The 18,270-nt window shown below is 39.5% G+C and overlaps 1 protein-coding gene across 1 annotated transcript in view; it reads right to left on the reverse strand.

Annotated features, from left to right (window-relative positions):
- LOC144372914 (uncharacterized) overlaps window positions 1-11,826 on the reverse strand; it is an 80,143-nt gene extending 68,317 nt beyond the window's left edge. Inside the window, exons 1-3 of the mRNA XM_078036122.1 lie at window positions 11,558-11,826; window positions 11,012-11,198; window positions 9,537-9,659 (exon numbers count right to left, since the gene is read on the reverse strand). Coding sequence (XP_077892248.1) covers window positions 9,537-9,659; window positions 11,012-11,198; window positions 11,558-11,826 — 579 coding nt within the window. The remainder of the gene's footprint in view (window positions 1-9,536; window positions 9,660-11,011; window positions 11,199-11,557) is intronic.
- Between the last annotated feature and the right edge of the window lie 6,444 nt (window positions 11,827-18,270).

Here is an 18,270-nt window from a genome sequence, read left to right on the forward strand (position 1 = left end):
AATTATTATTCCTTTTCTAGCACCTTGCAGATTTTAGAGAAGAGAATCAGAAGACAAAGGGCTGAGAAGTGGGAGAGAGATGAGTATATATTCTCTTCTAAACTAATATGCCACAACCAATTCTAAATCAAGTTTGGTTTGGTGATAGGTCTAGATATGATTTAAAGGGCAACAAAGATAGCCATTATGAAAAGCAGTGTGGAGGTTCCTCAAAAGATTAAAAATTGAACTGTGATATGATCCAACAATTCCACTCCAGGATATATGGCCAAAGGAAAGGAAATCAGTAAGCTGCAGAGACACCTGCACTCCCATATTCATAGCAGCACTATTCTTATTAGCCAAGAAATGGAAACCTAAGAGTCCATCAACTGATAAGTGGATAAAAAAAGTGTTATATATACACAATGGAATACTATTCAGTCATAAAAATAAAGAAATCCTATCCTTTGCAACAACACGATGGAACAAGATCATTATATTAATGAAGTAAGCCAGGCACAGAGACAAGACCCACAAAATCTTATTCATGTGGAATACAAAAAAGCTGATTTCATAGAAGTTAAAAGTATAATGGTAGTTACTAGTGGTTGGAGACAGTAGGGGTGAGTGGGGGGATAAATAAATGCATCCTACATTTCAAAAGAAAAAAATTTGTAAGTTTTTAAACATAAGAAATGATACGTGAGTAGAAAATGTTAACTGGATTTAAATATAACACAATATATACATGTATCAAAACATGTTACCCCATTTATATGTACTATCTTTGTTATCTGTAAGTTAAAATATTGACTATTTATTTTTAAAAATAGCTTTTTTTTAGCTGTAGATGGACATAATACCTTTATTTTATTAATTTGTTTTTATGTGGTGCTGAGGATTGAACCCAGTGCCTCACACATGCTGGGCAAGCAAGCACTCTACCACTGAGCTACAACTCTAGCCACAAAATGCTAACTTTAAAAAAGAAAGCAGAAAATTAAAAAGGGGGAGGGCAATGAAAAGAGAGTTTTGACATCTTCCCTTCCAACCATCTTCTCCTAAAGCCTGAAATTTACTAAAAGATATCTGAAAGATAGCACAATGGTCTAATTTAATTCTGATTTAAGCTCAATTCTGACTTGTATAAAAACGTAGGCAATATTAACAAAATTAGTATTTGTGATGAATGGTGCAAATTTTACAGTCAATCTGTTTTATAAAATAAGCTATAAAACACATGTGATAGGGCACAGTCCTTGCTTTTAATATGCTCATGTTCTATTATGTGTGATAAAACATATATCAAATCACTATATTAAAAAGAGAGACATTCAATCTATAAGCTTCAGCAAAATAAGTTCCTTTTATGTCCTAAAGGAAAAGAACATGATCTATATTAGGAATCCAGTCCCAAAGACTAGGGAGGATTTCCAAATCAAAGAGTTTGGAAAATTGTCAAGGTTCAATTACTTAAAATCCCGAACTGAAAGCAGAGGGATGGGTGTGAAAAGTAAAGTGAAGTAGGGCATAGTCATTCTGAAATGGACCTTTCACAAACTCCTTGCTGAGGAATCTAGGATTTCTTTAACAATAAGTTACATAGAAGTGTGTTTTTATTGTTCTTTTTTTTTTAACTGACATGCCCTTAAGAACACTGTTGTGAGCTGGGCATAGTTACGTGTACCACCTACTGGGAAGGCTAAGGCAGGAGCCTAAGAGTTTAAGGCCGGTGTGGGCAACACAGTGATACTTTCTAAAAAACAAACAAAAAACCCCTTGACTGTTGTGATACAGGTATGCAATGCATACATAATTTAAAGGAAAGGGGAAAACTGAAGGAAAAATCATTTAAGTTATTTCAAACTGTCTAAACAATATTCAGAATAAGAATATGAATAGCTAAGGTGGACATGAAAAGAGGAGATTCATGAGAATCATAAAAGAAATTATCAGGGCAGGCAGCTGAACAATGCCACTGAGACTTCTAGGTCCTTCCAAAAAAGATATTTCTGAAATGTGTTTAGAAATAAGTCTAGATGATAAAAGCAAAGAACTGTGTAACATTTACAATGTAAACATTTACAATGCTTACAAAATGACATATTTTGGAAAAAAACTGACATGTTTTTCTGAATGTATTTTCTGTATGACTTACAAAAAGTTTAGTAAATTGGGGATTTGGTGATTTTGTGTTTGGTTAATGTTCTTTGAAAGGTAAAAGAGGAGTAAAGGGAAGTAACAGTAATTTCCTGGCCTCTGGTGCTTAGGCTAGTGGACATTCTTCAATTACTGAATCTTCAACAAACAGCTAGGATAGCAACTCACAGAAAAACCTATTATTGAGCAAGATATGCCTCTCAGACACACAAGTAATAATATTTAATTATCTCCATAATCTTTTTAAAATTTCAATATAAAATCTTAGAAAATATGCAATTTTAATCTGAAAAGAGATTACATTTGAAAATTATGTTTATACATAGTTTGCAAAATACTCAAGTTTATTCATCCTCTTAAATAGCTATGTATAGAAACCAGCAGTAAGCAATCTTTTCTAAAGTCTAATATCCCCAATCATTATTGTTCAAATATACCATTCAACTCCAGCAAAACTAGTAAATAATTAAGTATAAATATAATAATCAAATAATTTATTAATAACAAATACTATTAATTATTAACCACTTATTAATAACTAATGAGCACTTACTTATAGGCTCTCCTAAATGATTGATAAACATTAATTTAATTAATCCTCCCCAACTCTGAATTAGCTGTGATCATTTTACAGGTGTGAAAACTGAAGTACAGGCAGGTTAAGTAATTTGTCCCAGTCATCAATGCCTTCTATACAACACACAAGATACTCAATAAAACCACACACTTCCATCAATTCCATTTAGCTATGACTTACTATATTCTTTCAAAACTGATTTATAAAAGAATTTTGCTTGTATTGAGATGTATCAATGAGCTAATCTTCAAAATAGTAGTTAGCTTTTTTTCCTTCTTGACTTTAAAATCCATTTTATTTCACACTTCAAACATTTAAGATAAAAATGTTGTAGCTGAACAATAAGAGACCACTAACAAACTATTATCACTTAAACATTTCTTTAAGTTAAGCAAAGGCAATAGCTTTTTATATATAAATGTACTGAACTATGGCAAAATACCAACCGGCCTTATTCATAACTATTTTAAGGGACCACACCCAGCTTCAGTATTAAAAAAGAAGTGAAACACTATTATTTCAGCTGTGGCAATAACTTTTAAAACATGTAGAATTTATTGATGTCAAAAATCAAGTGCTTGCTACTGAAACAGTGTCACCTTCCTTAAAATGAACAGTTCAGAAAAGTAATAAAGAAGCACAAGTTCACATATGCCAGAGTATAAGTATTGACTACTTTAATTAATGTACATTAAACCAAGCACTGAAGTGATGTTTGATTTTTAGAAAGACTTAAATCACTAGCATTTTATTCAAATTAATTGCTCATACCTAATATGATAAGAAACAGAAAACAGTATCATTTTTAGAGTATTAGCTACTTTAGTTTGTCATTGCTAAGAAAATTGAGAGCTCTAAAGATCAGTTAAAGGTAAACATGGAATAAAAATGGACAATTAATGAGCTAAATTAATTTTGCTAAAATGTATTCAATTTATGTAATGAATAAAATGAGTTTAAAAATAAACATAATTCAGTACAGTCTTACTTAATCCAGACTTATCTTTTAAATATTTAAAAGCAGCCACTCATCTTCCATCTAGCTGTTGGGGGAGAGAAAACACTGGGGTAGAGAGAAAGTGGAAGTAGAAAGGTGGAATCGATAAAACATAAAACAAGTATATATTTCTGGGATTCTCATTACCACCAAGTTTGATTCAAAATAGGAAAAAACTTTCTAAGTGTCATGAGATAGGATGTTCTATTTTGTCCAGAAACTTACATGAGAAAATCTACAACACCAAAGTAGGGAATTCCATGGAATGAAAGCTTTTGGCAGCTTTTTGTTGGCCACTAAACCCACTTGTTATAACGACAAAACTATTGAAAACTGAAATGAAACTAAGTGAACTAATCGTGAGAGAGGATCAAGTAAGAATCATAAACTCTTGTTTTAACTAGAAATCTTTGAGAATATTAAAAATAGGAAATAAATGTGAAGTTTTTATTCTATCACCAATTAATATGGCTTAGACAGATTAGTAGTTCTGCTTTAGAATTCTTTAGATATAAAATAAATATTGGAAAAATATGTTATTCTCTTAAAAATTAGGATTTATTTTAATAAATATAAAGTAAATATCAATAATAAACCCAATAAAACATTTATTCATCAAATATATTTGAGAGCTCACTGTGAATTAGACAGCAAAAAGTTTCATAAAGAAAGCACTTTAGTAATAAGATTGGTTTTTAAAAACCAAAAACATTTTTCAAAGTTCACTAACTACTGAATGGTTGGCATAATTATATAACTTGTCACTGCTATCAATACATGAAATAGTATAAGCATAAGAAATATAACTCAAAATACAACAACATTTTTGCAAAGAATAAGGTTAAAAGCATTTTCTATTTTCCTTTTTGGAGAAAAATATTATTCAGTTTTCTCTCCAGCTTATGTATAGGCATAGTATTTAATGCAGATCTAACAGTATGTGTCAAAATTTCCTGTATTATGTTCTTTAGAACACTAGATCCAATGATTTTGAAAAATATTAAATGAGATTTGAGTTCTAAGCCATGTGACTTTGAAGAAATCCTACACCTATAATCCAGAAAAACCATGCCATATTTTCTGGGCTTCTAAGGAGAAGACCAGCAATACTTGAGTTCTTGGTAACTGTCTTCCAAAGCTGTAAGATACTTCTCCCATGAGAGGTCAAAAGTAAAGAAAGGGTTTCCACTAATCCATACAGCATCTATAAGTGAATTAGAAAAAATGTACCTCTTCCTCTGAGTAAATGAAGCTCCATTCCAAGGCACATAGCATGATGAGTGGAGCACAGCTGGATTTCAAGACTACACAGCCCTAAGCCTGGAACCTTCATAGCAACTTCACAACTGCCAGAGGGCAGAGTCATTGGTGCCAACAAGACACAAAGTAATCGTGGCAGTGCTGCCAGGAAGATCTGAAAGTCTTTTTTGTATATTCCTCTGATATCCCCTGCATGCTGTGAATCAGAACTGACTTGAGAGAAGCAAGATAAAACTGTTCTAGATGAAAATATAACCTCAGGATGAGTCATAGGAGGACCCTAGTTGGGTTGCTTGGCAAGCTCTATTGGAAAGGCTGAGAGTTGCCTAGGGAAAAGCAATCAGGTGTCCAACAGTCACTAAACATAATAAAGAGAATCAGATGCTATTTTAAAAGAACAACTGCCCAGAAAACTCTAAGGATCTATGCATATGTATCTATAAGTCATTTTATGTAACTTAAATTTTGACTAAACTAACTTCATCTACAAAATGTATGTCAAACATAATCATTTCTTACCATCTTTACTAACATTTCTCTATTCTAGGCCATCATCACCTTTTGGCAGAACTATTATAATAGCTTCCTGATTGGTCTTCCTCCTTCCTTCTTGCCACCTTAGAATCAAGTCCCCATTTATCTAGATTAATAAAAAACCCATCATTCCCTGCTATAAAACCCCCTTGTGAAGGATTTTTCAATAGGCTTTTCAATAGCAGAAGGAATCACAGTTGCATTTCAAGTGTTTATGCCAACACTTGTCCAAGTTGGGTTAATGCCCCAAGGGGTAAACTCTGACCAACAAGAAACAAGCAATGGGACTCTTCTAAGAGGTGGTAGTTTCACATAGTAGAAGATGTACCATGTGACAAGACAACCAGCTCAGTTTTCTTGCAAGGTTAGGGCCTACTTGGTAGCATCTTTCCTCCTTTCTTGCCTTATTTATTGTTTTCTTTCATTCTTGCTGCTCTGGGTTTGTACCACTCAATAAAATCTTACCTCCAGTTGCTTTCTGAGGACACAGGGCCCAAGCCCTACAAATCAGCTAAAATGACCTTTTCTGCAATCCTATCACACACAAAACTGCTTTACCACACTTCAGATTCTGAAGTCAGACAGATAACAGTTGCACATTCTTAGACAAAGGTATTTCAGGTCTCTTAGCCTTATTTTATTTATATATAAAATATGAAATATAATAAAGTTTACTGAAATTAATCAATGTAATATAAATGATGCCAGGTACATTATTTATATTAGTATTTCCAGTGCTTAATATGTCATCTACTACACTGTAGGTATGCCTAATGCCTACAATGTTTACAATAGTACATTTTCTCTGTATTTAAAAAATTCCAACCAAGTAGCAAAGATTGAAAGACCTGTAAGGTCTCAATACAAATAGCCAGTAATCTGTAAAAACACATTAAATCTATACATGAATGCTCTCTGAAAAATGGCCCTTTACTACAAATAATTCACTTTACCTGGGTTTTTGCCTCTCCAACTTATCAGGAAAAACAATTAAGTCAAAAGTACAGATGTCGCCAGCTTTAGGCACAATATATTCCTGAGAGGATGCACACAAATCAAATTTCTGTAAATCAAACCATATTTCACAAGCACTAGGGGAAAAACACCCTTTAAAATGACTTCAACAAATAATGCTATAGTAAACTGTTACTGTAAAATGAAGGTTTCTTCATAGCCGGTGATTATGTTGACTTATAATTTCATTAGGTTTTCATAAGAAAGGAAATACAGCAATCAGCATATGGCAACATGAGCTCCCTCCCACCCCACATGAAGTCCCATGCTTGCTCAGGACTCTACAAGCAAGAAGATCATCACCAGAACTGAACACAGCCAATGCTATGCCTGGAGTCTGTGAAACTGTTGTTATAAAGTTAAAAAAAATTTATGGCAACAGTATAGATTGTCACAGGTATGATGTTACTTTGTCTGACAAAGCAAGAACAGCAAATAGAAACAAAATATTCCTATACAACCAGTGTTCAAAAGGAAGATTCCAGTTAATAAAATTATCATAAGCATTTATATTATTACAAGCTTTTGTGGATATATATATGGATATTGATAGTATTCATGCATAAAACTCACAGGATAAAAAATATGCATCAGAATCATGATAACTCTGTGGTGGCTTAACAGGTAACTCATTTTAAAGGTTTCTCTTATGTTTTCCTTTATTTTAAAAAAATTTTCAGGCATATGCATTACTGTTTTGGGTCTCACAAATGGACTTCCACAAAGGAATCATTTATTTCTGACACTTTTGGCTTTGGCAAAAAGTTGGGAAAATCACCACATTTCACACTGCTAAAGCCCTTTCACAGAAAATATTTCTTGTATTATCTGGATTAGACTTGAAGAAAACAATATTAATATTGTTGGCAATCAGTTTTACCATCTCTAATTTTCCTGATGATCAAGCCACATTCCTACATCTCTGATTACACTGATGGTATACGGGTATTGTTCTATTTCCTATAAATGTAAAAGGTAAACGCTGTGCCTTCAAGGGCAGTTATGCAATGCTCCTAGACAGAATTCCAAAAGTCTGCATCTCTTACAAGAAGATGCCCAATTGTCTAGGCAAATGTTGGCAACCTTGAGGAGTGTTCCTCACACTGGGAGTCTGTGCCTTTGCAGCCACTGCAACAGACTGAATCTCAATTAGAGGCTTATCATATTGGTACGAAATGGTTTGTACTAATTGGAAAGCCTGCCTGTCTAGTAAATACTCCACTCTGTGGATTTTGTTTTGTTTGTGGGAATTGTGGGTGGGGAGTTACAAAGGATTGAACTCAGGGGGACTTAACCACTTGAGCCACATCCCCAGCCCTACTTTGCATTTTATTTAGAGACAGGGTCTCACTGAGATGCTTATGCCTCACTGTTGCTGAGGCTGGCTTTGAACTCATAATCCTCCTGCCTCAGATCTCCGAAGCTGCTGGGATCACAGGCATGCGCCACCACACCCCACCACTCTGTGGGTTTAAGACCTAGGTTCTTTGCTCCTCCCCTCCCCTTTGCCAAGCATTTTTGTAAAGCCACATGTCAAGCGCCTATGAATCATAGGTTATTGTCCTTTACTCTTGAAGACACAATGACATAGGAGAAAAAAAAAATAAGGGTTTCTCCAAGGAATCATGAAAAAAGACACATGAAAGTTTCCTTTCTTAAATCTAAGAAGTACACTAGGTACTGCTCACAGTCTTTACAGAGTTCTAAGTCAAATGGTTTCTGGACAGTGTTATATTGAAAAAAAAAGTGATTCAATATTTAGACTTCTATTTAATGTTTTGTGCTTGATTTTTCAACTTTTGATAGAATATATTGGTACCACTCACTCAACATATGATATACAGAATCTACAACATCCAAAAAGAGATACATTAAGATACTAAGAAAGAGTTGGTCTGCTTCTAGATCAATATTACTAATCAGTAGGGAAATGCAAAGCAAAATCATAAAGGGATACCACTTCAAACCCATCAGGAAGAACTATCATTTTAAAAAATGAAAATCCTAAGTGAAGACTTAAACAAATTGGAACTCTTGTGCATTGCTGATATGAACATAAAATGATACTGTCTCTATGGAAGAGTTTGATGGTTCCTCAAAAAGTTAAACATAGAATTACCCTATAATACACCCAAATTAACTGAAATCAGGGACTCAGATAACTTGTATGCTAATGCTCACTGCTGAATTACCATAATAAGTAAAATGTGGAAACAATCTATCAACAGATGAGTGGATAAAGAAAATAAAGTACACACATACAATGAAATGTTATGCAGACTTAAAAAGGAATAAAATTCTGACACGTTACAACTTGGTTGAAACTTAAAGACATTATATTAAACGAAATAAGCCAAATATAAATTAATAAATATTGTTATGATTCCACTTATAAGAGATATTAGGTCAGGTAAATTCATAGAATCCAAAGGTATTACAGAGGTTACCGGGGATAAGAAAATACAGGAAGTCAAAACTTAATGAGTATAGATCTTTTGTTGGGGATGACAAAAAGGTTCTGAAAATGTGTAATGTGATGAATATTGTATACACTTATGCCAAGTTAAATGGTTAAAATGGCAAATTTAAAAAAAAAGATAACTGACTTTAAACAAAAGTAATAACAACCTAGGGTAGGCTTACAACACACAAAAAAGTAAAATGTATAACAATAGCAGCATCAAGATAGGAAGAAGAAAAGGGAAGCAAAATATTAAGTTCTTATACTTTAAGTGGCACAGCAAAATATCACTCAAGGGTAGACTGTGATAAGTTAAAGTTATAGCTTACTGCACTAAAATAAAAGACTTAAGTCTAATAAACCAACAAAAGAGATAAAATGAAGCCATAAAACATCAAGAATCAAAATATAGTCTGATCCAAGAATTTATTCCCTAGAGAAATTCCTTGATAAAATGCAATATATATTTTTTTATCATCCAGTGAAAGGTTTATTAAAACTTAATCAGAGGTACAATTAAATCAATGAAAGTAAATGGCAAAAGCACTCACTGCCCAGACTGGTGAGGTAAAACCCAGAATTGCAGCCTTAGCTCCATCGGCAACATACGGAATGATATTTTCTCCTAGAGGTGTATCTCTAAACAAGGCTCTGAGGATATTCAAAGCATGAACCTAGGACAAAAAGTTCAAAATTAGCTGTGGGTTAATAACTATGGTGATTCTAAATCTGTATATAAAATTACAAGAAGAAAGTAATAATATGCAAGTGAAAGAGTAGATTTAATAAAATAATAATTGATAAAAATAATTTTTAGACATTAGTAAGAACAATGTAATAAAAAAATTTGATCCAACGAACCTATAAGGAATCCTGAATCTAACAAACACATTCTTTTCAAGGAACATTTATTCTTTAAAATGGCCTCAAACAAGGAACATTTATTTTTTAAAATGGCCTCAAATATAGGATTTCATTTTTATAACATTAAAGTAAAAGGTAAAACTAAAGTGTTAGAAATTAGGATTTTGGTTACTGTCAGGGAAACAGTGCTGATTAAAAGAGAACATGAAGGGCCCTTGGTGTCCTAGAAAAGTTCTGCTTCTTTCTTGTTACACAAATGTGATCACTTTGTGAAGCTGTAATGACTTGCACACTGTATATTATAATTAAATCTAAAAATGCATATAAAATATGACAGGGACAGCATGAGAAAGGAAGAACATAAGCCAATCTCAATTATGAACCCAGTGAGAAGCATAAATGTATATCCTTTCTAAAGAAAATTTAATAATGTATAAAAACATGTCAAAGTTGAGTTCATTCTCAGTATGCAAATATATTATATTTAAAAATCAGCATAAGTGCTGGGAATGTAGTTCAGTGGTAGAGCAATTGCCTAGCGTGTACAAGGCCCTTCAATCCCCAGCATTGAAAACTACAACAAAAAGAATAACATGTAATTCATAATATTTGAAAATCCTAGGGAAAAACAAAACGTATTTATCTCAAATGATGCAGGAAAGCACTCAACAATTGGTTTTTTTTAATCAGATAAAGGACAGATTAAAAATTTCAACAAATAACAACAACATAAAGATGCCTGCTATCTCTATTTCTAGCAAAATTGTGCTACAGGTTCCAGGAGCAAAATAAGATAAATAAAAATTTTTAAAAGACTAAGCATTAGAAAGCTAACAAACTTAGGATTACCTACTAGGGATACAATTATCTATAAAGAAAATCCTAAGAATTTATAGACAAGTCATTAGTTGTATTTTAGCAGTGCAGGTAAGTTGCTAAACATAAGTACAACAATTACCAAAAAATCAATTTCATTCTCACAGAGAACAACACATAATATAAAATTTAGAAATATCATTTATAAGAAAAATATATAGAAATAAATCTCATAAAAGATTCATAAGACTTTTATGAGGAAAATATATGCATTCCTACCCACAAGGTATGAGAATTTCTGTTGCTTACCAGCACCTTGGTATTATGAGACCTTTACAGTTTTTACTTTTCTGTATGAAATGGCTCGGACTCGGGGGCCAGAGGCGGCACGACGCTGCAGGGGAGTGGGCAGCGCGGGTGGGCCAGGGGTCGGCGGGACCCGGGGACCAGGGAACCGGAGACCCGGCGCGGGAGCGCGGCTCGGGCGGGCAGGGGGCTCTGGCGCCGGGGGAGGATGCGCGGGCGGCGGGGCGCTGCCGCCGGCGCCAGGTCGGTTCGCCGAATGCCGGGAGCCGCGCCGGGGCGGGGGGAAGGGGTCCGCAGGGCGGCGGGCGGTGGGGGGGAAGGGGTCCGCGGGGCGGGGGGGGGGGGGGGGGGAAGGGGTCCGCGGCGCGGGGGGGAAGGGGTCCGCGGGGCGGGGGGGGAAGGGGTCCGCGGGGGGGGGGGGAAGGGGTCCGCGGGGGGGGGGGGGGGGGGTCGCGGGGGGGGGGGGGGAAGGGGTCCGCGGGGCGGCGGGCGGCGCCCCGGGGCCGGGCACAACGGGCGGGAAGGTGCAGCGGCCTCAGGCGCGCCGGCCCGGGTCGGGGTCGGGTCCCGGGAGGCCCCTTCCTACCTATGCCGGGGGCCACACAGACGGAGTAGAGCAGCGAGGACAAGAGCGAGAAGAAGAAGAGCGCGGCGAGCAGCGAGCGGCGCGGCAGCCACAGCAGCCCCCGGCGGGCGCACATGCTGCAGCCTGGCGGCCGCTCGAGGGCCAAGCCTGCTCCTGCCGCTCCCGTGCGCCGCTGCCTGGGCCTCGGCCGCCGTCTCCGGAGCCTCGCGGGCCGCCGCCGCCGCCGCCTCGCGGATCCCAGCCAACGGCCGCCGCCGGACGGGCCACATGAAGCGGGCGGGGCCGCGAGGCCCAGAGCAAGCGCAGCAACGGGGGCGAGGCGGGCGGTCGCACAGGGGCGGAGGGGCGGGACCAGCGCCGCCGGGCACCGTCGCAAAAGACCAGCACGCTCGCCACCCGACCCCAGTAGCCCCCGCGGCCGCGCAGCGGCTTTAGGGAGCGTCACTAAATGACGACAGCCCCTCTCCCCGCGGGGCCACCGCCCAGGCTTGCAGGGAGCGTGTCTCAAGAGCCAGCCGGCTTGCGCTCAGGCTCCTCAAGAAGGGGGCCAAGGGGCCATCTGCAAAGTCTGACAGTCTGATAGCCCACTGCAGCAGAAGAACTGGGATTGTAATGCTTGGGGGGCTCGGCTTTCATTCATTCGTTTATTTATTCATTCAATCAATTCATTATTTATTTATTGGATGCCAGATGCAGTTGTTGGTGCTGAGAACAAAACAGATTAAATCTCTTGTCTTATTTGAACTTATATTCATGTGGAGGAGAATAAACGCAAGTCAATCAATAATTATCTGGTACTAATAACAGATATGAGCAAAATAAAACAGGAGGATGTGTTGGCAGCAGGCTACAGTAGACAAGGAAGGTCTCCCTAAGCAGCTGACATCAGCTGAGACCAAGGGTGAGAAAGAGCCAGCCACAAGTGAGGACAGAACAGTGCCACCAGGGGGAACAGCAGGGCAAAGGCCCTGAGGTGGAGAAAGGCCACTCTGGCCCCAGGTTGAACCCAAGGCTAGCAAGTGAAGTAGGAGACCTGTAGACAGGTGCACATCCCACGGAACAGGGAACCAAAGAGGAAACTGACATTGCTATAAGGAGAAGCAAGTCACGCCCTTCCACGCAAAACTGGCCTGACTCTGAAGGCAGGCCCTTGACTACTGAGCCGTAAACTGCTTCAGTGGTCTCTCTGGACCCTGCAGCTCATTCTGTAGGCAAATTGGTGTCCTATCCCATCACTTTAGCACAGGACCATATCTAAAGACCAGCCTTGATCCAGAGCACCTCAGAAGGCAGTGAGCAATAGCTAGAGACCCATGGGGAGTGACAGTAGCACCCCACCATCTTCAAGAAGCTCCCAGATGAATCCAAGAGGCAAGTGTCCCCCATGTGGGAACATCTGAAACCAGAGCCCTGTCTTGGAATATGTCAGAAGCCAGGAGTGGGGAACTTTTCAGGGATTCTGTGAGAACCAAAATTAATCCTACTCTATATTCCTAAAGCAATTTGAACTTTTTCCACTGTTAACTTGACCCTTTTAAGGGGAGGCTATAGAGACAGACTGCCGGGGTTCTTTAACTCCCAGCTCTTCCATTCTTAGCTTGTGACCTTAAGCAAGTTAGTTAAACTCTCTGTACCTTAATACAATGGGAATGTCATTAGTAATGACCATATGAGATTGTTGTGAGTATTTGACTGATACATGCAATGCCTGACACATGGTAAATGCACATGGGTCTCGCCTTATCCAACAGCCCTGGGAAATGGGATGGGAGAGAAGAGGCTTTAAAAAGAGAAGCAGAGAATTTTGATTTGGATAGATGTGGGTTCAACTCTCGGCTTGGCCTAAACTTTACTGTGTGACCTTGAGAAAACCTCTTATCTCTCTGAGTTTCTGTTCATTTGTGAAATGCACCCCACCCCGTGCCACCTACCCCACAGGGATGTGATGTAGATTATGTGAGGTTACTGTGGAAAGGCCCTGAACCAAACTCTCTAAACTAATCTGATTTTGAATACTTTTTCTTTAGCCAATATAATAACCCTTTTAAACACCCATGTCTAAGAAATATTTTTAGATGCACAGAAAAGTTTTAACTTTTAAGAAGAATACAAGGGCTGGGGATGTGGCTCAAGTGGTAGCGCGCTCGCCTGGCATGCGTTTGGCCCGGGTTCAATCCTCAGCACCACATACAAACAAAGATGTTGTGTCTGCCGAAAACTAAAAAATAAATATTAAAATTCTCTCTCTCTCTCTGTTTGTGTCTCTCTCTTTAAAAAAAAAAAAAAGAAAAAAAAAAGAACAATACAACACATTTGTACACTCTCCACCTGAATTCAACAATTGTTATCCTTGCTGGCTGCGATGGCACATGCCTATAATCCCAGCAAGTCTGGAGGCTGAGACAGGAGGATCACAAATTTGAGGCCAACCTAGGCAATTTAGCAAGACCCTGTCTCAAAATTTAAAAATAAATAAATAAAAAGGATAAAGCTTGGTGGTACAGTGCCTGCCCCTGGGTTCAATTTTCAGTGGGGGAAGGGGGGCAGCAAGAACAAGTAAATTAGCAATCGTATCATATCCTTATAATTTCTGGTCTATTCTGTAGGCCTTGACAAGGAGGCCTTGCTACATCCAGACTAAATACTGATGACCAACCTCTGTTACATCTCTCCCTCTTTTTCTTCCTGTTTGGCAGTACTGGGGACTGATCCAGGAGCTGAACTGTATCCCTAGCTCTTTTTATCTTATTTTATTTTATTTTGAGCCAGGGTCTGACTGGCCTCAAACTTGCAATCCTCCTGCCTCTGTCTCCTGAGTAGCTAGGATTACAGGTTACTTTTTTTTTTAATGGAAGAAGGGAGAAAAAATATATCGGGGTCCCTGTCTCAATTCCCCCCATCATGCTCCTTTTTCATCTCCAAGTTAAGTTTCCAGCTCACCTGGGTATTCGTTTTTCATTCATTCCTTCCCTGGACTGCTCAATCCCTCCGTCAAACAGACTTGAATTCTGCTTCCTGCTCGAGTGTTACCTCTCCCAAGACTTTCCTCCAAGGGAGCTTCCCTGTCCCCAGCCTCTCTGTCCATCCCTGGCCCGTCTGTGGCATTTTTCATCCCCTGGCATCTTATGGTCCATGCATGTATTCACTTGTTCGTTTTTCTGTCTCCCAGATCAGAAACTACATTCCCCAAGGGCAGGGATTTTGTTTCATTTTCTGCCATATTCTTGCATGTTACACAGTGTCCAGGGCCAGTAGGTGCTCAATAATTGTTGAACAAATGCTGGAAAGACACCAGATGTGTTTTGAGCGCATGCTGGGCCTGACAGGGGCAGAGATGACTAAGTGAAGGTTCCTGTAGTCCTGCTGTGGGATGACAGGGAGGTGAGCAAGCTGGGACAAGGAGGTGAAGGCAGGACTCATTGTAGCTGGCCTTAGGGAAGGCAACCTGAGAAATTCTAGACTGACTTTGAAGGGACATGAGACAGATTTGCTCAAGGGGCAGTGATGGAGGCACCTGGCTGGCTGCAGCAGCTGGTTCCTGCAAGAAACAGGAAAAGGTGAGGACTGAGACTGGAAGACCTTGACCTTGGAGCTCAGCAGGCCCCTGGAGCCAGCCATATCTGGTGATCAACCGGTCCTACCTCCTCCTGGCCTTCCTCTTTCATTCACACCAGTTGCTTCATCTCCTGGACCTTCATTTGCACAACTGTAAAATGGAGGTCCTATAGTTCCTTGCCTTAGAGTTGCCAAGAGGATTCGGGAAAGAGTCCCTCCAGTTCCTGGCATGTAACAGTGCTCAATCCACGAGAGCCTTGCTGTTCTTACACTGTTTCCTGTGAGCTGTACAGAGCCCTTGGAGGTTCTGGAGCAGGGGAATGGCCTAAAGAAAGGGAGGCCCCTGAGTAGATCTCAGGAGAGCATAGTTGAGCCTCCTGTGCTTCTAACAGCCCAGCTGCAGGTTAGCCCAAGCCAAACACAAAAAGAAGGATCCAGCCTAAAGGTAAAAATCATAAGTATCACCTTGCCCTGCTCACCCCTTCTGACTCTCCTACAGCAGGTCCCAGGCCCACGCCCTGAGGAAGCCATTGCATAATCCATAAACATGCAGGAGTAAGATAACATCACAGAGCAGAGACTATCAGTTCAAACTCCAGGAGCAGCAGCAGATAAAGAGCACAAGCATGCATATAACTGCAGCCATCAAGGGCTCCCAGTGCCAAGAACTCCTGAAGGCTGAGCAGTGGTTGACCCTGAGATTCACCCTGGTAGCCTAAAGCTGAGCTATGGCTAATCAGTCACTCTCAGGAGAAATGAGACTCAGAGCAGAAGGGACACTTATCACTTCCTGTCAGCAGCTATAAAAGTCAGTGTGTCCTATGCCATTCTTTTCTCTCTACCAAATAACCATCATGTTCTACAGAGCAGCTGAGTTCTAGAATGAAAAGGAATCCTCCAACTGCCTTGGACTAGTGATGAACTCATAGCATGAACAAGAAAGAAAACATTGTTTTAAGCTTTAGATATCAGGGCTGTTTGTTACTGCAGCATAACCTGGCCTATCCTAACTGAATATAAATATACTCTTCTGCAACTTGCTTTCTCTTGACATCATTTCTGTAACATGTATCTATAATGATACATGAAAATTGAGTTTATTTATTTCTACTGCTATATAATATTTTATCATATAACTAGGTCACACTTTTTAAAAATCATTTTTCTGATGAGGTCTATTTAAGTCATTTACAATTTTTTGCTTAGTTTTCTTTTTTTTTAAAGAGAGAGAGAATTTTTTTAATATTTATTTTTTAGTTTTCGGCGGACACAACATCTTTGTTTGTATATGGTGCTGAGGATCGAACCCGGGCCGCACGCATACCAGGCAAGCGCACTACCGCTTGATCCACATTCCCAGCCCTGTTCTTAGTTTTCTATAGCTCTGTAGCCAAGTTCTTTTGTAAAAGGCAGATAGTAAATGTTGTTGGTTTTAACAAGCTGTACAATCCCTGGCACAACTACTTAAATCTGCTATTGTAGCATAAAAGCCACCATAGACAGTAAATGAACAAATGTGCATGGCTGTTCTGATAAAATTTTATTTACAAAGACAAGTGGTGGGCCAGATTTGCCCAGAGGTGATTGTTTGCTGAGCCTCGCTTTAGAGGATGATCCTTTATTTCATGAAAGTATTTACAATAGGTTATTGTACTTAGTAAATATCGATTTTCTGTTTTGTCTTTAAAATTATTTTTATAAACTACCACCCTTCAGTTTATTTGATCTATTTCTCTTACCAGATTAAGCTTCTTCAAATATAATTTGTTTGTTTTGTTTTTGTTTTGGATCGAACCCAAGGCCTTGTGCATGCAAGGCTAGCACTCTACCAACGGAGCTAGCCAGCCCCAAGCTTCTTCAAATATAATTTGCATCACATCATTCTTCTACCTCAAAACATTGGTGGCTCTTTATAGTCTGTAGAACTATTCCTAACCTTCATTTGGTCTTTAAGACCCTCCATGATCTGGCCACGCACTTTGTATCCTCTGCTTCTCTCCAACATGTAATCGAGCACAGCCATGGCCCATGTCTGCTCTCTTCCTCCAGCCCTCCTGAGGACTTCAAGATTTTATACTGAAGAATGTCCTTAAGTAACAGCCTGTGATTCTACACCACCAGGAGACCAGTCAGCATTTCGGGAGTCTCTCCATGGTTGGGGGCTCAGTCAGCATTTCAGGAGTTCCTACAGGGTTGGGGGCTCAGTCAGGGTTCCCGGAGCACATATGTGGGAGAGAGCTCAATCAGCCTCCCATAATTCCACACAGAAGGGGTTTCTGCTAACATTCCAAGTCCACACAGATGAGGAAGCTCTGCAGATGTTCCATCATGATAAGGTAAGCGGTTCTGTGGACGTTCCATGATTTCCTACCCAGGCAGGCGGTCTGCAAACAGAACAAAACTCAAGGCACAAGAAGGGGCTCTGCAAACATCGATGATTAACTGTTCTTCAAAATTCTATATACAAGAAGAAGAAGTTGTTTTACGACCCCCAAATTCTATCCTCAGGAAGTACTCAGGAATGTTTCGTGATTTCATAATGAGGAGGCTTTATTGTATTTCATAGTTCTACAGACAGAGACCGGCTGTGGAGACCTTTTGTCAAAGCAGATTCCACACCGCGATCCTAAGACAGGAGAGAACTCCTCACAATGAACAACTCTGCCAAGAGGAAGGTGTTCATTTGCTCGACTCTTTTAGATCTGGGATCCCATGGTATGAACCTGGGGGACTCTGTGTGCGTTCAGGATGCGAGAGATAGGAGGCCATTCTCTAAATATGCCCCTCACCAGAGGAGGAGGCTAGCCAACAGGCCAGGGCTGTACTCAAAATCCGAAAGTCTGCAAATATCCTGTGGTTTTATCCGTACGTAGAAGGGGGTTCAGACCCCATTCCAAGATCTTACACAGATGAAGTGGTCCAGCAAGATTCCTTGATTCTGCCAAGGGGAGAAAGAATCTCTGCAATATCCACTTACTCTGTATAAAGGGTTTTGGAAGCAGCCCATGATTTTAAACCCAGGAAGGTGCTTGGGGAATCCTTGGCGTTTCTGTGGCTATCAGGATCTTGGTCAGTCTGGTCTGATGAACGTTGGTGGCTGGACCGTTTCACCATCAGACTCCATAAATCAGAGCCTGACTGTGTGAACATTTCAAGGA

The sequence above is a fragment of the Ictidomys tridecemlineatus genome, unplaced genomic scaffold (genome assembly GCF_052094955.1).
Source record: "Ictidomys tridecemlineatus isolate mIctTri1 unplaced genomic scaffold, mIctTri1.hap1 Scaffold_187, whole genome shotgun sequence".
Classification (NCBI taxonomy): domain Eukaryota; kingdom Metazoa; phylum Chordata; class Mammalia; order Rodentia; family Sciuridae; genus Ictidomys; species Ictidomys tridecemlineatus.